This window comes from Schistosoma haematobium, chromosome 4 (assembly GCF_000699445.3).
Source record: "Schistosoma haematobium chromosome 4, whole genome shotgun sequence".
Classification (NCBI taxonomy): Eukaryota; Metazoa; Platyhelminthes; class Trematoda; order Strigeidida; family Schistosomatidae; genus Schistosoma; species Schistosoma haematobium.
The window spans coordinates 23,058,788-23,082,705 of NC_067199.1; the positions used below are offsets into that span (position 1 = coordinate 23,058,788).

Below are 23,918 nucleotides of genomic sequence, written 5' to 3' on the forward strand. Positions count from 1 at the left end.
GTAGTTCGGTAAGTTTCCTAATCTATGCTGACATCATCAGTTTGATATATACCCCTCCAATTGAAGGTATTTGGGAATTCTTCTGCTCCAGATCACGTTTGGGTTGGTTTTGCTGCCCATTACTTGCAACGACTAGTCAGTTTAAAATATGCACTTCTGGATGCGTCAACCATTTTCCAAATATATTTTTGAATCCCTTCATTCCTGTCTTCAAGTTTGACTGGAATAGTTGTATTTAATGTACATAGACAGAAAAATATTAACACCACAGAACCTTATCGCAAATATCTTTCGTTTCATATTGCATTTAACGTACATTACATCAAGATAGTAAGAAGCAAAAACAGGAACTGTAGTTCATATAGTCAAGCTACGCTCCAACACAGATCAAGCTCAAAATATCATTTCTAAATAACGGAATGAGGAACAAATCTCCGTATGTTTTATTATTCTCAGTAAATATTCAAAACCCTCTGGATCCAGAAAATTTATTCATCGAATAAAAATTAATTGTTGGATCACATCAATTCGACTGGAATATTTTTATGCAAAATGTCTATTTTCTTAAACGTTAGACGAAGAGACGTAACACATGTATGAGGAAAACGATGACATAATTAATTAGTAATGAGAATCAGGCTTTTTATGATAAATACCACATTACATGGACACTTTGAATGGTAATTTGTTGTAATATCTGGTGGGACAATCAACGTTCAAATACAGAGCTTCAAGTAGGTGACTAAACTATTAAAATCAAGACACAGTAAATGTGTAGTTATATTGTATACGTGAAAATCTTTGTCTATGTAAACTTTTTTCCTCATTATCTGAAGTAGAAATATTGAATTTAGATGTGATTAACTGTTAAAGAAATGAAAGAGAATTTCATTCTGTTTGCGTTGAGTTAGCAGCATATTTTCCATTTGACACTAACTCATCAAGAAGAGATGTATCAGTTTGTTGTATTTTTTTAGATAAAAGTTCTTTAGAATGACCGGCTGAAAGGTTATCTTCACCATATACATACATTTGTAAGATATCGCTTACAAAAGTTTCAGCATTTATGGGTGTTGACATACGTGATTCAAGTTCTTTTTCAATTTTCTTCGGATCAATTTCCTCCAAGATTTCTTGGCGATCACCTTCGGGTAAAATACCCCAAAGAATTGCCATGTACTCGGACATTTCAGCTTCTCCGATTGCTTCGCCTAAAAATTAAATTAGTTTATACGTGCATAAACTTGAGTTTGAAAAAAGAGTAATGGATTATGTAACAATCTGAAGTGGTTTTTCAGTTAGTTGTATTGAATAAATTATGATATATAAATGGACCCTTACTCAAAATATTTATGATAAATTATGATAAATGCATGTAACATGAAGTTTTTGAAGCATTCATTTGAATCATGGAAGAATATGGTGTTTCACACTCACGTTATTTTGAATTTCTAATGTATCTACTTTGTTAAATGAACATTAATTTTATGAAATAAACTTCTCCAATGAAAGTTACGTTTTGGCCTGATAATATAGACAGTATTAAACTACCTATGTTTTTAAATAACAAGCCAATAAAACTGAAATCAAACTACTTAGTATCACTTAGAATATGTGCAAATATTTTTCACTGAATCATCACATATGAAAAGGCTGTTGAAATATTGATGGAAAACTGTTGATTTGAATTACATTCTGTTGCTATGCAAAAAGTATATATACAAAACAGTTTGTAAGATTATATCTTGCTGCATATAAAAGAGATTTTAACTCATATAACTGTACTTTTTCAGGTCAGTTTTAAGACCTAATAATAAGCATCTCTTAAATACTTAAAAAAAGCCCAAAATTACCGAAAATAGTTGCTAGCATATTAAGCTTCAGGAACTTTTGAAAAATCTTCAATCTGTTTGTAAGCAATGATGGATAAGGTAATATCGAGGCATACGCACAGTATACACATATGCCAATAACAGACTGATCAATTGCAGTCTTAAACCTCAATGGGAAGATACAAGCCAAACAATACCAAGTGAAACTTCAATCTGTTTTACTTATAATTTTTTTGTACACCGAGTTAATAAAAGTTTTAATATTTCAACGTAATCTATAAACATTTATCATTTTTGAATTGGATATATACACTAAAATCAATTTCCACTTATATTGCCACGATTTTACTTTCACGCAATACAGATTCTGAGAGTTGTGTATTAGTATTCCTAACATTCAGTTTTTATGCATTAAAATATGATGAAGTTCACATTCAGCAGAAATATTCGAAAGTATACATATTGATGAACGCATGCTTTTTAAATGGAACTTTCATTCAATCAGTATAGAATTTCAAATATAATTTTAGTTAAAACAGTATAAGTTAGTTTTATCAAATAAGAAAATATATCTTTGTTTAGTTTCAGTTCATGATATGTTAATTCGATTTGCAGCTTACTTTGCAAAATCTAAATCAAGAGGAATCCTAAGATTTGAATAACTGATATTTCCATTTATGTACAAATGGTTAACGTTGTTAATATGTATACATCACTTAAATGTGTCAAATCAAATCAAATGGTCCGAATAATTCGTTAAGCAGTCTTTTGTGCTTTTTTTGGTAACAAAAAGCAAAATAAGAAGCTGAGGAAAGGTAAACAAAGATTTCTAGTCACATGTAAGGTGAAATTTTATTGATAAAATGTTTCATAAAGCTATATAAAGGCATAGCATAATAACATTGGTCAGTTAATCTAAAGAGATTAAGATATTTCTTGCACTTTATAGTTTACATATGTGAAAAGTAAAGTTAAAAAGTATTAGCTAGTATAGCAGTTTAATGGTTATTGCTGTGAGACTATAATTTCTGGACGACCTTTGAACGACTCTAAAGTAACCTTGAGAAAACTTACCTACTTTCTAGGGTCAATAGAGGGATATAATTAGTATGAGGAATCAAGATTAAGATTCATAGTTAAAGTTTAAGGTTAGGATGCAAGGGTTTTCACCAAGAATTGATATCAGCTTCAATGTCAAAATCTAAGACTCGCTATCTTAAGTCTCATTAGTTTGTACATAAATTATAGTCTCGTATTCAATATATCTTCAAAGCTCACCTGAATTCTGTAAAGTAAGAAATAATTCTTCCATTGTAATAGTTGGTTTTTCTTGTATTATTGTTTCATGAGAATTCGACAATTCAGCACATTTATCTTTGTTACCAACATTTGCATTTGTTAAAATGTTAAAAGCACTCTCAACATCTTTATACAATATACCTTGGAATGGTCGATGATTACAATATACTAAAAATAAAATTGACATTAGAATAGAAAATAGACTGTTCGAAGTAAGTATTTACTTGAAAATATTACTTGGTTAATAGATGATCAGCTGGTTATTCTATTTAATCAATCTGAAATGATATATAGACGTAAATTTTAAGTTCGTTGGATTTAGTCAAGTTCACACAAACGCTGTTAAGGTGTATTGCATTCTAAGAACATTTTGACCAGTTTGTAGTATTTAAAAAATATTCGTCTACCGTAAAATAAGTTTATTCAACTATTTTTATATGTTGTCATATAATTCAATCAAAAGTTTATTATTCTTTCGTCGTAATTACTTTTAATGTTTTAACACTTAACTCCTAATCTCCAATACGTCGAAACAAACTTTAACTTCTGGGATCAGTCAAAAAACAAGTCTGAACAAGTTTACATAAAATTAAACAACTTACATTGGATAAATGTGTCCAAGTCAATTTCTGTTGTATATTCTCCAGTATCACAAAATCTAGAATATTTGATTTCATTTATCATATTTTCAACCTAAAATATGTTAAAAGATAATTCAACTGTGAATTCTAATAATAACAATTATTTTTTAGACTACTTTTACCTAATGAATTGGTTTTTAGTAGGTAGAGTGAAAATATGACACATTTTGGTGTCGTTGAATTCCTCGATCAAGATAGTTTACCAGTGAAATTTTCTTTGTTATTCTGTAAAATATCATTAGAAGTTTAATCAAAGATCATCAGAACATAATCAGTCAGATGATTACGTGAAGTAATTCGTTTTGCTTTTATTTGGTGATTAGGTATTACCCTTTTTGTTTGCTATCCAAGCACAATTGACCATTTTTGTATTAAATTATTTCGTAAAAAAATAATTGCATATTATGCAAATACATTTTTTCAAAATGTAAATAAATTTACAGAATGTGATACTTGATAATACCAACCTCAGCTTCTGTTGGATAAAAACCTATTGCTCTCATAACAAATGGTATTTCTGTTATCGGAATCGTGAATGATGTTTTACGTTCATCCATACAACAAATTCCCTGTGTTCTAATCATGGAATAGTAGAAGTAATCTTTCATTTCTTCTAGAAAATCTCGAGATAGAAAATCATAAAATCTTCTCTTCATACAACCAGCTATATTGACTGTTTTTTCTAGTACACTAATAATCGCATAGGAAAAGTATAAGAGGAAAAATATTTACAAAAATACTGTTACTTTCAGTATGAATTGGTATAATTAATATGTAGAAACAAGTGACCTAAATAAGCTGAAAGGATATTGGCTAGCAGTGGAGTCTAGAACGCACGTTTCGCTCTATTTGAGACTAGTCAGCTTGATGTATCTGTGTCTTAGAGTTGATGTTCACTCCTGAACTCAAATGTAGCACCGTTTCCTTGAAACGCCATCGCGTTATCCACTTAGCCACCGAGTCCAGATAGCCACTAGCTTGTGTAATGGAGTGAAGTTTAATTCATTTTTGTATTGTTTGCTTGGTTCTTCTCATTGATGTTCAGAACTGCGATTGGTTAGTCTCTTCTTGACATATGTGCATCATAATATGATATCATAGTCTGTAATATGGTCATTATTACGTAACTGATTCTGTAGGAGTTTCGAGTCAACTGGCGTTTATTCAAATCGCGTCAGAATGCCGAATAAAAGGCCATATTGAGATATACTAAGGTATGGATAGTTGACGGCAAGAGTTGAATATAATAAAAGTCACAAGGGTAGCATAAAGTCTATTTTTTGTCTTTCTGGGATCATCCTTTGCACTATTTAAACCTAAAAAATTTGTTAGCAAGTCAATGGTTTGTCTCCTACCAAATTTATTAAAATCGTTATATCATATTGTTTTATTGATATATACTATGGTAATCATGTAACAGTTAAATGAATCACATTATTCAAGTAAGCCGAAGGCATGAAAGTAATTATATTACGATTGAAATCGTAGTATTAAAGTTATAAAGAGCTATATATATATGATGAAATATATGATTGTATTCTTCTGAGATTTCGAAATCGAGAACCAATAGCTCATAAACATTCTATATATATGCCAAAGGTGCACATCCCAATAAAAGGTGCTTAGGATTAAATACAAACTCTACCATATCTTAACCTACGTAGGATTTAATGTCCACATGTGTACACAAGTATCTGGACCACCAGCTGTAAATGCATAGAGACCATTTCTATCAATAGCTAACCCTTGAGCTTGTCCAACACCTCGACCATTACTTGGATGTGCAATAATATTCGTATACTTCAATGGATCACCATCTAATGGGAGCATAATTAATCCCAATCGTTCTTTCGAAAGACATACCATAAAATAACATGAATTAGTTTTTTGAGAAATCAGAGGTAAAACCCTTGAACAAAAAAATGAAAATTGAACATGTTAATATGTATCGAAGTGGTTTAAACAACCCAAAAACACGTGATCAACAAAATAGCAAAAACGAATTCCAGGACATTTCTTCACTTTGACCATATTGTCATTAACAAAATCTCAGTTAACATTTTGGAAAGATTAAACTCAATGATTTAGGATCTTCGCATTCATTATTTTATTCTTTCTAGTCACTTTTATCAAAATCTTTATTCAATTCAACGTTTGTGAACGCTTTTATTAATTTTAAGTAAGTTTATATCTTACACAATCATTAATAATGAACCACTGAACATGGGAAAACAATAAGCAGTTGCTTTGTCCTAATTAGAAGTGTATACATACGACTGTAAATCTGGTCAAGAACATTCAAATCTCTCAGTCAATAAGACACCTTTAAACCACTGAGTCAATGTTTATCTAGTTGATGCCAGGCCTAGATGAAATTTTACACTATTACAATATTTTACTTTAATTACAATTAAAAAAAAGAAAGCTTACTTTGTATATTCAATTCCTTGAGGGAATGAACTAACAGTCTTACGACACATTAAAGTTGAAGTATTATATAATTTTATTTTAGATGCAGAATTTGATATAAAAAAGAACTCTTCTTTATAACATGATAATGGTGGCATACTTAAACATAATGGTTTAGCTAATTGTTCAACTTGATAACGAGCTATCACTGGTAATGAATGTTTCCTTGCATTATATAAATCATATTCAGCCTAGGAAAAAACATAACAACAATGAAATTGAAATAATAAATTTTAATAGTTGAGATCATGAATCAATTGAAGTCAGACCACCATGGGAAACCTAGAAGCACTGGACGGCCGTTTCGTTTTATTGTAAGACCCCTCATTAGTGCATATCTACGATCCCGCTTCGCGAGAGTCCCACAATAGGACGAACGACCGTTCAATGCTTCCAGGTTTTTCATGGTGGTCTAGCTTCAATTGACTCATGATCCCAAATACTAAAATTACTATAATATTACTATAATACAAACTAAATAAATGTTTATATTTTATTTGCATAGGAGATTAATAGTTTACAAATTTATTTGTGTTATAACCACAGAAAACTTTATATTTTCAGAGAAAACATGATAAAATGTAATTCTATTTCTTAGATTAGACAGTGTAATTAAAAGACGAAATTCACAAAAACCATGTGATTTATTAGCACCTAAATAATAGATGTTTACAATAATCTATCATCTGGAAGTAAATCGAATAGTCTTGCATTAAAACAAAGTTTCACATAGACGTTTAGTTGAACCTATCACATATTTAAGGTCATCAAAATTGAAAATACAAACACACTTTCATTGCTCCATAGAATATACAAGCAGCATTTAGACAATTGAATCACATCCTAAAGTATTTATCAATTTACTTGCATATAGACATACAATATATGAGAAGAAGTAATTGTAAATGATAATCAAAGGTGGTTAAAAATCAACCTAAATGATAACAACTGTAAATAAACCTCAATGATCTACAATACGTGTAGAAACGTTAAAACTGGATATACTGCTGGTATGTTGTTTTCCCCTTACAGAATAGACTATTTATCATCATGATATGGCGAGCAGTGACTTAATCAATTAGAGTGAGAATAACAGACGAAATTGGTTTTTCTCAATAGTGTGTGATGCGTCTGCATCCCAAGAAGGATTACAGTTATGTATAGTAAATATTATGTTCACAGTAATTTACTGAATTATCATTGGTAAATACCACTTAGTCTAGTTTATACAGATCTCAATGTTAATACAACTGTAAATGGGAAGTGGCGTATTGTTTTAGGAGTCAAATAAATGCTTATTACCAGTCTTTGGTTTTGCGAATCTTGTCTTTCCTTTTGTGTTCATTTAGTTGTATAAATTCAGTCTGGGGTTATTAGAAGCAGCTAGGAAGTTAAATTGAACATTCAGGTAGTCAACTTATCACATCATTATTACTATTGATAGCAATAAGGACTATTTAATAACACTAGAATCACTTACCAATGTTCTATCTTCACTTAATGTGAATAGGCGAGATCTTTTAGATTCTGTCAGTGTCCAAAATAGCAGGTCTGTAATTCTACGATTATGAGCACGAACTCGTGCTACGTAACACCATGAATTTTCACATTCATGAGTGTTGGAACGTAATAGTAATGTTGTTGTGAATGCAGAATCCTTTATATTTTAGGATAAAAAAAATCCAACATCTTTAAATTAACGTTAATTAATGTATAGCTTCATTATAAAAATAAATTGATTCTTGTTCCCATAATGAAAAATCTTTTAATTGGCCTATGGATGTAGATCACTGATACTATTAAGAAGTATTCAAATAAGAAAACTTTTTAGCATTATAGAATTTGAAATACTTTAGCAGTTATTACTTATTAACCATAAAAATAATTTTCATCATAAACTGGTATCATCTAGATAAATGTTAGAAATAAGAAGCGCCTGATTGTTGTTTTGTAGTAAGTTGAGACTCATCTGAAGTGCGTATCTACCATCTCACATGTCCTGAGGTTAAAATTAGTTAAAATTCAACAACTTAGATGTCCATCTGCAATGATTTTGAAATATTACCTGACTACTATCATGAGTTATAGTTGTCTCACTTCTATAACAGGATTGACTCCAATAGTTTCAACTATTTATTAGAACGTTGAGAAGTTCATCTTGATGCTATTGATTAGTGAGTACAAAATAATTAAAATAGGTGATTTATAAAGATGTTTGATTTTTAGATTGCTTTCTTTATCATAAACTGATTTTTGCTAATACCCGTAATATTTGATGAATTATATGACTTTGATAAACTGTTATTCGAAGTAAGAATTTTGTTTCAGCAAATGATCTGTAATCGTATTTGGTTTACAATTAAGTGTTGTTGGACTTAGTCATCTACATAGTCCATGCACTTCTGACATTACCATTATAGTTTAAAATAAACTGTAAAAATACAATTTCTTGACCGTTTTTAATTTGATATTTAAAAAGGTCATGCAACTCACAGCATACGCGCAGTAATTATTACAGTATGAGAAATCAATATGAGTGATAGGACCTTTTCCATATGTAAATGGTTCAGAAGTCATCTCATTCAACGTTAACGAGTCTAGGACACGTAAATATCCACTCATAAAACCGACAGCTAATGATATAAAATAGCAGAAAAAAATATCAAATGGGGTTACTAAAGTTTAATAAAAGATTGTCAGTATGTTTACATAATAGAAATAACATAGTTGCTATCAGTTCAAGTCTAACTGATCCGCTTATGGAAGCTAATGGCTAACGAATTAATAGGTGAAATAAAATGTATGCATCTCACCACAACAAAACCGTTTATCAGTATATTAGAGGTTTGAAGGCCCTACTCTCCATCATTTTTCATTTTCAAGGATTTCTTCAGTGTCATCAGTTGCTAATTTTAAGTGATATGGTGAGAATGGATGATACTGACAACTTTCCCATAGATTCTGAATGATGGAGACATATCGTTTTATGTACTGTGAGTTAAAACACAGAATCACGTCTGTTAAGAAAGTTCTGAAACAAAGTTCTATTTAACGGATCCAAGGTAAATATGATTGCTATAAGTACACAAATATTGGGATCCGATAAATTTTATAGTAACTAAACATACTGAGTAAAATGTTTAGTGGCCCTAAACCTGACTCCAGGTAAATCGTATTATGATCGTTATTGAAATATACATGTCATCAATCCTCACATATTATTATCAACTTAACTCGCATTAGCAAGAAACGAAATTAAATAAGTCAAATAGGAGAATGAAGTTTAAATATGTATATTTCATATAATCGTTGATCTTTACAGACAATCAATTTGAGGAACGAAGCAAAGAAAGTGAAGAGAAGAGAGTTAAACGAAATAACGCACAATAGAGAAGGCGAATGAGCCAACTCGATTTGACCAGACGTGAATCGACATTTATAGTCAAACCAAAAATAAGTTATGGACATGTGATGAGTAAGGTAAGAAATACACACCCATACACTTACACAAACAACAGTCAGGATTAATAAGCAAATAAGTGACAGGGTAAAAATGTGTCTTGAGAAGAGTGAATAAACTGAAATATCCAGAGGCTAGAATAACCCATGTGAGCTTGACATTGTACTAGCCCCTAGTAGTCACAGAATGAAAGTATGTTATATTGTGAAGTGTCTTATTTCGATACAAATACACAAGCTTCCTATACATGAGCCCAAGCGGCTACACGCTTGAGAAGCAGGATCTTGTTGGCTAATCGAATCGGGTCATGCATAGGACGCTTGCGTATTTGTATCGAAATAGGTCACTTCACAACATAACATACTTTCACACTGTGACTACTTCAAAATGACTCTGGAATAGGTTGTAATCACACAGTAAAAAGCGAATAATTATAGGAGCGAAATGCTTTTTTAAGTAAATACTTGGTATTATCTATTTGCATAAAGTCATTGTATTGGTTGTTCGGATCTTTCCATTGATGTTTAGGACTGCGATTGATCATTATCAACCAATGTAAACGGATTAAACTTCGCCCCATTGCGCAAGTCAGTGGTATCTGGACTCAGTAGCTAAGCGGATAACATGATGGAGTTTGAAGCTAAGGGTACTACATTTGAGTTTCGGAGTGAACATAAACTCTGGGATCCAGACATATTCAGCTGACGAGCCCCAAATGGGACGAAACGTGAGTCATGGTTCCTACTGCTGGTCAGCATTTATCTCTGCTTACCATCGGTTTCTAGTTTTCCTGTTTATCTGTAATCGTCTTCATGGTTGCAGGTGCAAACTTAAAATAAAAAATGGCTAAATGCGCGTTATGAATTGATGTAGTTAAAGATGGTAAATCTTATCAAGCTTTGATTTTATTACTGTTTACTGTGATTTTTACGACGGAACGGAATTCCAAAATATTTTAATAAATCCACTGTAATTAGCGAGTACACATTGTTCTTAATAATCACTGCACAAATAATATATACTCATTGTCACACTAGCAAACAACAAGCCATAAATTTGCATAATGTTCTCCTAGAAAATAATAGTCTACGCTTAAACACATCAAAATGGCTCTGAAAGATAGAGGAAGCTTCATTTTCTTTGACAGTCTGTATAAATCTTCTTTGGTAGTGACTACAATTCCGATAGCTTGTCTTTTGATTTACGTTACAGATTGTTATAATGAGAGAATTTTGATTAATTTATATCAAAATAACTGACCAATATATTGTCCAGTCTTATCGTATACGCAACTTTGAATTGGATTGTTCAAGCCAAAACTTTTCATTGTGACAACTAATCTATAATAGAAAATGTAATTAAACTTATTATATAACAGATATAATGAAAATGAACTATTTTAAACATAAATAGTCATTTAACTCTATAATAAATGAATAGATTGTTAGAAATGTTTTTACTGATATAAGTTCATTATAACATATACTAGAAACAGAAACAATTCGTATCCTCAATTCACTTGTTGTTTTACTTGTATCTTCCCATTGTTATTTAGGACTCAACTGATCAGTCTCATGTTGGCATATGTGCATACTGTGCGGATTGCCTTGATAAAGCCTTAAGTCACAAGCTTTCTAAGCAAATATGGATAGTGACTAGCAGTGGAATCCAGGACGCGCGTTTCATCCTATTTGGGACTAGTCATCTGGATGTACCTGCATCCCAGAGTTGATGTTCACTCCTAGTCAATGACAATGGGATACCAATACAATATATGATTCACAAGTATTATGAACAAGAGATCATCGTTAGAATATTTTACTGACATATAAAACCTTTTTAAAATATATCTAAGTTATTTTAATAAATGAATCAGAGTTTAAAAATTTTATTCATTGAAAAAGTAGATATAAAATTCAACCAAATTTAGATAAGTTACCTTTTTTCAAATACACACACTTACTTGCTTTCATAATCGTAAATTTTTACAAGTCCAGAATGACTGCATGTTGCTACATGATTCCTAATAAAGAAGTTGTAAACGATAATATAAAGTTTATATAACAACAGAAAAGAATAACACTATTCTTTGATTTCTTTTTGAAGAAAACTAGTAATTAGTGATACGTAAGTCACTCCAATGCTGAGTAATGTAGTCTAGTAACATTTATGCAGGACCGGAACTCAGTGGATTAGAATGAATCATGATACTGAAATAATTGGTGGATCAAATTACCAAGGTGATAAAGTGAACCTGTAATCTAGTTACTTAAGGGTTATGAAGTGGCGTTTTGTGAGGACGAGTGTTTTAGTATGTTGATTAATCTTCCTCAACAACTACAATACTGATGTAGATAGTAGAACGGTGGTTCAGCCTTTGAAACAATCGTCACTTACTCAATGTATTGCAAGTGTAAATTCAAACTTTTAGAATTTGCTTTGATCAACCGAGTGGTATCATTAATTATTATACAAAACATGTCCTAGTCAAGTACATAAATCTGTACTTACCGAATATCTTTCAAATCACTAAATTTTGTTATTGAATACCATGAAAAGATTTTCTTACCAATATCTGACTAATTTTTTCTATACAACGTACATATCAAGCTAATTACGTGCTCCGCATAAACCATTGCATACTATACCAAAAATAATGTGAGCTGGTAACTGTTATAACACGACATAGTCAAACATCTTTGAGTTATATTTTAAAAAATGAAATTATCAAGAGTTTCACTTAGTAATTCGGTACCTATGTGCCAATATTTCAAAATTATTTTCATTTTGATAGTACTTCTGGTTACGTACTAATATTAACGGAAGAACTATTGATTATGATGAAGTACTAGATCGTTATTTCTTTGAAATGCTGAGTAAGATTTATACCTCAAGTGAATGCTTTTGATTAAGTTGTGTTGCATAAGCTCAACAGATTAATTGGCGAATCTTTTCCATGATGGATAAAATCATCAGCACTTACTTCAAAACAGCTTGATTTAGTGCTTGTGGAAAAAAATAATCAGCTCATTTTTTCGTAAATCGATCGCTGATGTTGCGCCTAGAACAAGAACGAAAGCTTTACACTTAAGTCAATGAGTTAAGAGAATACAACACAATCAAAAGCCATTTCTTTGCTAATTTTGAACTTGTTGATAGGTTACAATCACAGTCGCATATGAGCTTGAGCACAAAACATTTATGTCTCGTGCAGATATCACCTAGTGAGGATCCTATTTGGTTCATATTTCCACCCTTAGTTGATCCATAATACAACTCGATGATCATCCATTTCCATTTTTTATTTAATAATTATCTCCGAATTTCGCGTTTAATTTACTCACATAATCTATAATTATTTGGTATTTTAGTCAAAAATCTGATAAACGTTTTCCTAGTCCCCCCCATAAGTGAATTAAATTATGATTCTAAAATAGACTGTAACCATTATATTTTGAATAACGGTAAGTACAGTAAATACTGTAATGTCTGTTTTGGAAAAATAACTGATGTATTAGCATTAGTGCATCAAATTGATTTATTGTGATAAATATTTAGTTTACTTACAATACTGGATGAGTAGTCAACCCGTTGACATCTGAATCGTGTTCTCTTAAAATTATCTGAAAATAAACCAAAAATGACGCAATATACTGCTAACATGTATATAGCTAACATTGTTCGATTGTTCTAAACGGTACATCATCAAAGTTACCTTTGATACATTTATTCGAGATGATTATTTAGAATCGGTGATAAAAATAGATAAAAAGAGTCTAGTCGCCTAAGTAAGCCACATGATAAAGGTAATTAGGATACCACCATTTTAATACTCATTAAAATTATGACTAAATAAATGAGAAGAGTATATGGTTTAGTAACAATTGAAATTAAAAGTGTTAAGACTTCATAAACTTTTACTCAAGAGAATCACAAGCAAAATACAGATCAAAACTTAGTCAGTTTAAATAGTTTTACGTGAAAACCGTTTGTGCAACAACGAATATCCAAATGCATTTATGAATTATATGACTGTTCATTCAATCTCCAAGTTATACTTAAGAATAGAATAATGAATCATTAAGATGTACGACAATTATCTATGGATTAAATGAAAGCTTGGAAATAGGAGAATGAAGAAATACAATAGTCCAAGCGTCTTCTGATTATACAATAAAAATATGGATACTAATCCTCAGTATGATAAATCCCATAGTTATACTTCCGCACTATTTGTCAAATCATATCGAGTATACTGAAACAATGTACTAATGCAATAAGGTTTTGGCTAAGTTACACACTTTAACTTAAATAATTCTGTTTATAAGCTATCATTGTCTTTTAAATTTCCATCATAAACATTACCCTAAAGTAGAAGACACCATATACATGTGTTTGAAACCAGTTAGTTTCACTTATCTATGATAGATTGTTCTCAGAAGCATTAATATTCGCATGTGCAACTTTATCCACATTTAATGTTTTTGTTAGTCTGGTCTTCCACCATATGACTGATAGGTTTTTGTTTTGTAGATCAATAAAGTACATCTATGTCGGTATAACTGCTGACTTTTACTGATATTAGTCCAACGCTTCTAGTATTCCTAATATTTGCTCGTTATAAACTTTTTTCACATATTCAGCCAAAACCATGTTATGTTCATAAACTTACTTATTAGTCTGTTCATGGAAAGTGGAAAAATCTTTGAAAAATAGTGATTATTTTATTTCGTCAGCTGATTTCTTCAAAACAACTAGTTATTTTTTAAATGAGAGGTTTGTCAGGTTTTTTCCACTGATTAATATCAAGTGACGAGCTATTAAAATAAAAGAGCACTGAAAAACCGTTTAGCACCCCTTAACTGTACACAAAAAAAACTCTTGAATCCTGAAGCTTTGCAACAGTTGGGTTAATTTCAGAATATTGAGTGAGAATCTAATGGTATAGTTTTAACCATCGTATCATTCAGTCGTATCGGTGGCTGACTGTTTCACTTCCAATTGAGTTGAAATTGACTAGCCACAAATTTTAACTAGAACATTTTACGTCATAAACCTCAAAACATACAAACATCCAAACAGTATATCATGATAGACAAACCTTTTTAAGTCCACCCTCAACTGTAACAGAAATCATGAAAGCACTTGAAGTACTAACTATAAAATCTTCTATTATAAATGGCTCCGCACCAATTGTTGCACAAGTAGGATAAGCTTTTCCTTTGATAGATTCAGTAAAACTTGATTTGTTTTTTCTGAAGTAATTGTTGTAGAAAACAGTAGAAAGTTAGAATCTTGGGATGAAAAACTTGTATCGGTTATAACAAGCAAGTTACAACACACTAATTGAGCGTTAAACAACCAATAAAAGTTTACAGCAGTTGTAAATTCGTAATGTAAGGCAATCATGTTTCATTACCATCATTCACTAACCCTTCACTTGTACCTGTTTGAAATTGATATAAGTTAGAGCTTTTCATCATTTTGTGATCTATATTTCGCTAAATAATATCAATCTAGAGACAACTACTTAATAAGAATCAATGAAGTTGAAAATACTAATTTTACTCTGATATTGGATCATAAGATTTTATTTTTGTAAGAAGAATGAAAAATTGTGCGGAGATTCTCTATGGCAGAAATATGAACTTTGGGAACGTAGCCATCTATAAGTTGGTTAAATGATATCTGCTTTTGATGAAACCTATCTTTAGACGATAGATATATGCATATATAAAAGATTGTTTATAAAGTAAGAAAGCAAACTGTTCTTCTAAACAAATTTTATTTATCGATTCGAAGCAGATATTTTCATGCTGTAAATAATTAATGAATTAACTGATTCATAGAGATAAATATGGTAGTTGAGTATAGGCTATAGACCAGTTAAGATGAAGGAATCACATGTCAATAACTACCAAGAAAGAATTTTAGTTTCAGGAAATAGTCCTAATTTTAACTAAAAACATAGCTATCATCCCAGTCTGCGGAGAAATTGCCAGTACCCTTCTTTTAAATATCATTTAGGCGATCGGAAGTTTTAAAACTCTTTCCATTAGTTATCTACTCTGGTTTCAGATGCAATACTACCGTACTTATTATTAAGTGTTAAAAACTATATATGAGATAAACAAATGCTGACAAATGAATGACTGACGTACTTATAAAACTCGGATGCCTGGGAATAACACCCTAATAGTTATTTGTAAGTTATTCATGTCATTTTTTATTTGTGATCATTTTAATATTAGAGCCCTTAAACAACCCGATTCAGAAATCATCACAACTCAGTGCATCTATATTTTTGTTCAAAATAAGTTGTAACAAGTTACAAACAGTAAGCAAGTGTCTAATTTTAAGCAAAAAGCACAGCTATTTTAAGACACCCTAAATAAAAATGTATCACTTACTCTGTAAAAAGACTAGTTGTAGCAAAACTGACACAATTCACGGGTCCAAATTTAAGATCTTGATACCAGAATAAAAGCATGAAATTACAATCGAAAAATTTCACTTGTCCACTAGAATCACCAGTAACAATACATTTCCCATAAGGGTGGCTGAAAATACACCGATAATTTAGGTAATAAAGGAGAATAGTTTTTTTTAAATATAAATATTAGCTCTTAAGTTGTATGAATTTATTTTACATTCAGTCTGATGATTTTCGTAAATTGATTTGTGGAATTTATATCTTCCAGATTACATGTATTTATGAATCATTTGGAAATTATGAGGCATTTTCTATTATTCCACACAGAATATAATTGGTATAGGGTGAAAGTCGTGTGATAAGAATTTAAAATGCACAGCCGTTGCATTTACTTTCCGATGAAATTGTTGTTAGAATCTGTGCTTTGAGTATGCTGAACAGTAAGTCTGGTTACAATAAAATCTTTATTTAGCATAAGCCTTCATTTACGTCGTCATTGTTTACAACAATACACAAAAATTCCTTTTTGTATTGCTTGTTTGAATCTTCCAATTTATGTCTAGGTCTGCAGTTGATCAATCTCTTATTGATTAACTGCAGTCCTAAACATCTATAGGAAGATTCAAACAAATAATACAAAATGAATTTGCATTTCACCCCATTGCACAAGTTAGTGGATATCAGGACTCAGTAGCTAAGTGAATAACATGGTGGCGTTTCAAGAAAACGGTACTAGGCTCGAGTCCCGGAGTGAACACCAACTCTTGGATGCAGGTGCACCCAAGTGACGAGTCTCAAATAGGACGCAACGTGCAACCTGAACTCCACTATTAGCCACCATCTATCTTTTCTCGTAATACAGTAATAATAATGATAATAGAAGAAGAAACATATTCTATTGGTAGATGATTCTATACGTATTATGTTTTATAATTCAGAAGTTTTGATCTAAAGGATGACTGGTTTGAAGCAGTAATTTATAAGCTTTTTATTCATCGTAATAATTATCTTCACATTTAGAAAAACAATTCAGTTACATAAACAGTATAAGTAAATAACATACCAAGCTGTAGTTGTAAGAAAAGTTATTCCTTTCTGATGCAATGGAATCAATTTTGTTGCCCGTTTATAGGGTGTTTCAGAATTTTCTCCTGATAAAATTAAACGATTTAAATCATAATAAATTAACACCATGAAACCAAACCAAATAAAACATCAAAACGAACATAAAGTAATATGGTAAAGATATGTGATATATGTTTTAAATTTGGTTCGGATTACATGTAAATACCAGTAAAATAATTGTTTTCATTAATTTCATAACTTTACAGATTAGTATGAAATAAGCCTTGACTATTCAGCAGAGAAATAATCATCTCAACTCGAGAATGATTATTCTAAATTATAAGAATCCAGTCAGTTGCATTCAAAACTAAATTAAATTAAATTCATTGACCAATGGAATAGTTTAAAAATTATATTTTATATAAATTCTCAATATTTTAAATTAAATACAACAAAAATGTTCTGAGTACAAAATGTTAAAAAGATCAAAGATGGAAAAAACAATAAATGGTAGTATTAGTGTACTGTCTATATAGTTCTGCTGATAAACATTTTTCTAATTAACAGCCTGATAAATAATCACTGGAAGTTTCAGAAATTTAAAGGGAAAAGAGTAATAAAACACTTAAAAGTAGAGTATTACTCTCTTATGAATAAGTTTTATTTGTATTCTTATGAAGACAAGTGCATTTTAATTAGAAAAAAGCACTATGTGATAAATTTTACGGAAACTAGCAAATTAATAAAAGTGTAATATTTAAAGTACATGCGTTTGTAATCAACAATAGTCAGTCACCGTGTATTTACCAGCACCGTATACTTTAATGCTTAGTAACGACCAAATTTAATCAGACTTGACAATTTTCCTGACGATAAGGGGAAGGTTGTGTTGTTGGTAAGAGGTCAAGGCTTTCTAGAGATTGTTTTTAAACGTTTAGCTGAGATAGCATCAATTTCACTAGAGACGTTTGCTCTGAGGAAGACAAAATATGATATTTGTGACAGTTTGGTGACCCATTGTCATGTTAGCACTTGGTTGCTAAACTCTGAAAGACATGAATTACTCAGAAATTATGGGACGTACTAATATCTTTTACAATGATGTATACTGATCTCTGAAATTTTATCATTCAAATTATTTCATGTTTTACTACTTTAAGTTAACTTACACTGTAACTCATCAAGTAATTTTCTGCATCAATAAATTTCATTATTAATGTGTAATCAAAACACAGAAAATTATTAATAAACTTCAAAAATAATCCCGAATCGCATGGGAGAAAGACTGAAGTGTCGTCTCCATTGCTCCCTCACAAGTCATAAACAACCACAAACTTTTAGGCTAACTCATAAGAACAAGAAGTTCCCAGTTAATGCTGGTACAATTGTTGATACAGCCGTTAGATATGTTTATAAGTAAAAGGCAGAACTAGTATTTATATATTATAGGTCAAAAACTTAAGTAGTAAATTTAATACAGTTGGAAATCGAAGCATGAATGAAAAGTTGTATTATATATGTATGTGCGGATATCACAGTGGGATCTCTTTCATATACATGAAGTTACTAGTTTTATTTTAAACAGTAGTTATTAAGTGATATGTTGGTGTCCAGAAATTTCTGCTGATATAGTTTTCTTGAAAATGAGCATGTTAGACTAATCATATGACTAGGAGTTTTATTATTGTTACTTTAACTTACGAGTAAGAAAACCAGTTCAGTTGATGTTTTGTGATTTTTTATTAGTCTAAAAACATCAAAACACCATTCATCTTGTCAATGAGACAACATGTCATGGGTGACGCGTTTAAGCGGATAATTATAATAATGTACAGAAAATGCACTTTAAGAGTTCAGAGAAATTACATACACCAGATTGTGTCTCCGTATAACTCGAAGCTTTTCAAAGACACACTACTATTGTATTGATTTTAATTACTTTCAAGACGCTCGTCCAAATACATTTGGGGAAATCAGTTATAGTTCACAGCTTTCCGGCAATCAAGATATATTGTAGAGCCACCATTAGTCTGTAGTGACGTACTTTTATCAAGAGAACGCGACTGGTTTAATGGAAACAATTATTATTATAACCAATTGTACCAGTGATTGTTTTACTGTATTTGTTTGTGTAACTGTACCAGAATGCATGCATTCTTCCGTTGCTTGTGACCTTGCACGAATTTACGTTTGCTCAGTAGTTCCGCCTGCACTCCTTTGGCACGATCTCAATATTATTCCGATACCACGAGATCGCCAATAAATATATCTCGCTACAACCTTCGATCGCCTTCTGATTTCTGGTTTACTCAGAGGTTTAGCCTGCTCTGTTACGCAATCTTCTTGTGGTGGTGACCATAGTCAAACGCGACTCGACGCCACACTACAAGTCAATCAGTCAGCTAAAACTAGGACTAGGCACATATCTGCATCAGTTCAAGTTGCCATACTTCATTAGAACATCAAGATCAAATTCGTAAAAACAATTATTTCAGTGGTAGCAATATATATAAAAAGGATTGCGTAAACGGATGTGATACAGGGAGAAGGAGTTGGTTTGTAGAGAGAAAGATACAGAGCAATTGTAATCTCATAGTTTAAGGGAAGACACAGAGTGTATACAACTATTTCATTGCGATCGATTCTGAGCCATGTTATCCACAGTCTCTAACCATTGGTCATAATAGTCGCGCGGACCCCAACCAGGTAGTCTGCGTCTACCAACATGGCTAAGATCAGAAGTTAGTGACTTCAAGGGCTGATGTCATGTTTTGATTCGCCCGACCCTAACTTTCTTCCAACCATCCCGAACACTAATCCGCATACCGCGTTGTGGTAACCAGTTTTTAGGCATAAGTAACACGTGGCTCAAACATCTCAATCGATGAAGATTTACAATCTCATGAATTGATTCACCATAATTCCCTAACACTCTGCGTCTAACCTCACTACTACTTACCCGATGATCCCAGCAGATGCGAGCAATATTTCTAAGACATCTCTGATCAAATACTAGTATCTTCTACCATAACTGGTCATGTTTCGCAGCTAGAAAAGTAAAACAGAACGAACTGCTGCATAGCATAGTCGTCCCTTAATTTCTGCTGATATAGTTTGTTTAAAAATGAGCATGTTAGACAAATCATAGGATCAGAAGTTTTATGATTCACGATGAGGCTCACTGTTACTGGATTAAATAACGTTGGTACTACTGAGAGTAGAACAATTCTCTCTGAAACCCTAAACAGTAGATAACTGAAGTATTTCCTTTGTTTCTGAAATAACAGGACAATAAGATGGGAAAACACTGATAAACTCGATTTTGAGGACTCAAACAGATAAATATTATCTAGCGTCAAGTAGTTCTAACACCAAAGATGAGGAAATTGAACTTTAAATATTATTCATGGCTAGTAAGTCAGTAATAACGGAATCCCTTTTTTATGTCTTCAATAGCTGTAGAAATGGATCTCTCTTCTGAAAGTTTATAATTAGTTACTGGTCACCCTAGTCCTGATTGATTATGTCAAAATGCATATACCATATACCACGTATATTTTTATTATAGACGCGGTTAGTGTACTTCGTTTTGCTTCTATTGTTTGAAATCAAACGATTACGAATATACATTATCGAAACTAAATTTTCATAATAATGAACAGCTATCCCTATACCTAAATAAAACGCTTTTGTGTACTTTTATTACATAACAGTGGTAGTCAGTCAAGCTTCAGAAGTAGGATATAATATATTTATTCACTATGAGATCTCTAAGACTCTTACCTTTAACGCGTTGTTTGTCTGATTCCCATATAACTAAGAGACCAGTTGAAGTACCAGTTATAGCAATAGATTTATCAGGAATGTACTGAGTGCAAGAGAACTGACCAACTTTCTGTTTAAAATCGTCATCTTTAAGGGAAGGGGCATAGGCCACCATATCTTTTTCTTGATTGCTCTACAGTGAATGATTACGAGGTTTCATTAGTTACCCACGAATAAAATATGACTTGATGTTCTCCATTCGTGGAAAGATGATAATAGTTATCTGGATTGAACGCTATTTTCGTCTGAAAAGACATTTCGCCGCTTATCTTCACTTGACAGTGTGGCAAATTACTTTCTATAGTCCAGTTCCAAATAGAGAAACTCTGATCAACGGGATCAGCGCCTAACGTAGCCAGGTAACGGGCATCCTTGGTTAGAGCAACCGATATAACACCATAGCTGTGAGGTTTGGTGATTGTCCGAACTGCTTCTCGAGTTTTTACATCCCATACTATGACAGCACTATCAATACCACGATCACCCGAAACCAACCAACGTTTATCGCCACTACATGAAATGCTCGTCACTTCGTTGCACTAATTCGATAAATACAACATTACTATGCATTATTTTCTTACATGTCCCCTTAAAATCTTCTGACTATTGTTCTTTATGTCAAATAATACCAATAGATGAGCTGACGAATAAAAGACTATGCTCGATCGATCATCACTCAAGTTTATGAGCGGAACAGACTGATTAAATCCGAACGTCCATAACGGAGAAATTGCTTCTGGCATAATCGGGTTAAAGCAGGAAATCTCGTTCTCCGTTCTACGTTCAGTAAAATGATTTGATTCTACAAAAACAAAAAATAAAACAATTTAACTCCTATTATCTATTATTATCTTGTCGTCAAATGAACTACTTAAAACAAAAAAGATATAACTAAGTCTTATAAAAAGCTTACCACTTAATCCTTCTGGATTTTTATCGCAATCATCATTTGGATTTATATTATCTGTAACATTCAGGCTCTCATTTGAATCTAAACGAAGTTAGAAAAACATATTTTAATGAATAAAGTGCACACTTGATGTCTGTTGAGGACTAACATGATGATAAACTGGATATCTATTTTCAGATGCATAATTTGGATCGAGATCATTCATTCTGCTCAATTTCAAAATTGCTCAATAAAAGCGGTCGGCATAGTATCACAATTTCGGTAGGTACTAACAATAATTCCTACATGTATAATAACTGGTGAAAAGATCATGTAGAATGCTATGAGCAAAACGTAGATGGATGATGTGGCTTGTTTTACCTAAACATTTATATGAACCGACAGTCGAAATAAGTTGTACGTCCAATGTCTAACATCCAATATACTTGCCACGAGTGTGTATAAAATGATTAATTCCTTTGTGTTTGCTTCTTGTTGTTTTGGTGCGGTTCCATGTCCTTCGCAATGTTTGGTGAGTTGCAGTCAGACGTCTCGCGTCTGGGCGTCTGTGGTTCAATGGTAGGATGCTTATCTGCCAGGGTTCGAGTCCCGGCCGACTCTCACACCTTTTAAACGTCTTTTCTCGGCCTCAGGAGAGCCATTCTTACGCAATCAAGTTGCTGACTGTGATGGACATACGGACAACCATCCTTGATCGCAAGTGGAAAGTTGGCATCATTAACCATGACTTCTCAAAAGCTTTTGATAGTGTCAACCATATATGTCTCGTCAGTAAGCTCAGACGATTGAGTATCAAATCACCTCTAATTGGCTGGCTTGCTTCATATCTAAAAATCGACATTTTAGGGTTTGGGCTGATTCAACTTTCTCTCAGGCTATGGAAAGTACTAGTGGGATCCCCTGGGTTCAGCACTAGGACCCCTTCTTTTCTTGATTTATATAAACGATCTTCCACAACGGGTATCATCTATCTCACTACTTTTTGCTGTAGATGTGAAACTTTGGAGAGAGATACGCAACCAAGAGTATATGCTGGCACTTTAGGTGGATCGTGCTCGACCCCAAAGTTGGACAGATGACAACGGACTTACCTATAATACTTCAAAAGGTGAAGTATTCCATCTGAGACATGTCGCAAACTACAGCTGCAACTTAGGCAAACCCCCCCCTCTACAGGCATCTCAAGTTGAAAAAGACCGAAGACTTTTGGTACCTTACAGTTTGAAGTCTTACACTAGCTATGACAAAAATGCCTTTCGAGTAAACCTTACACTGGTAACACTGAAAGAACTTTCCACGTAATTTTCAACGGTTTCATTAGTCCCCATTTAGAGTATGAAACATAGCATTTCCCCCCTTACTCTAAAAGGATAAGGACATTCTTGAGCGTATCCAAAGGCGAGCAACCGATTCAGTCCCGGGACTCAAATTGAAGCCTTATGAAGAGCGCCTCCAATTACTGAACCCATCAGAGTACAGACGACCTAGAAGTGACCTTCTCATGGCTCACAGCACCCCTGACACTTCCGGACATCCCTTTAGACACCTAGTTAAGTTCAACCCCAACGTAAACCTAAAAGGTAATACCCAGAAACTGGATCACTACTCAGCAGAAGGGATTGTAGACACAATTTATATTCCTTCAGAATAGTCAACTGCTGAAATTCGCTGCCTGCTGAGCTAGCTCAAGTGCCTTCTCAGAAGTCCTTTAAGAGTAAAATTAACATATTCTCCAGGACTAAGGATAAGATTTTACCATGACTTACCAATTTTTTTCTTTTTCCTCTTCTATTGATAATGTACCTAGGTTCCAGCCTGGAGGTATTGGTGATCCACTGCTGCTTGATATGGGAGCCTGTTGAGCGAAAGCTTCTCCCATTCCGTGCAAAAACAGTTTGAACCATGTCAGCTCGTCTGGCGGTTATTTGTAGCTCCGTATACCTTGCGATTCGGGTGAATGTTTTTGTTTCATGCCTTTACGGTT

At 32.4% G+C, this 23,918-nt stretch overlaps 1 protein-coding gene across 2 annotated transcripts; it reads right to left on the minus strand.

Annotated features, from left to right (window-relative positions):
• On the minus strand, positions 1-22,171 carry WDR66_1 (Cilia- and flagella-associated protein; the record flags this gene model as incomplete). 2 transcript variants are annotated; one of them, XM_051216001.1, is made up of 19 exons in its annotated part: positions 22,061-22,171; positions 21,938-22,015; positions 21,606-21,826; positions 21,192-21,563; positions 20,983-21,147; positions 17,198-17,285; positions 16,112-16,261; positions 14,803-14,956; positions 13,269-13,324; positions 11,665-11,724; positions 10,962-11,041; positions 8,735-8,874; positions 7,722-7,898; positions 6,203-6,432; positions 5,433-5,681; positions 4,240-4,462; positions 3,734-3,824; positions 3,111-3,299; positions 1-1,211 (listed from the first exon to the last, which is right to left on the minus strand). In XM_051216001.1, the coding sequence occupies exons 5-19, from the start codon at positions 21,137-21,139 to the stop codon at positions 889-891; spliced, it is 2,367 nt and encodes a 788-aa protein (XP_051066548.1). In that variant the 5' UTR covers positions 21,140-21,147; positions 21,192-21,563; positions 21,606-21,826; positions 21,938-22,015; positions 22,061-22,171. The 2 variants fall into 2 exon arrangements, with proteins under 2 accessions (XP_051066548.1, XP_035585311.1); XM_035729826.2 differs by having other exon boundaries at positions 889-1,211; positions 20,983-21,157.
• Positions 22,172-23,918: the final 1,747 nt, after the last annotated feature.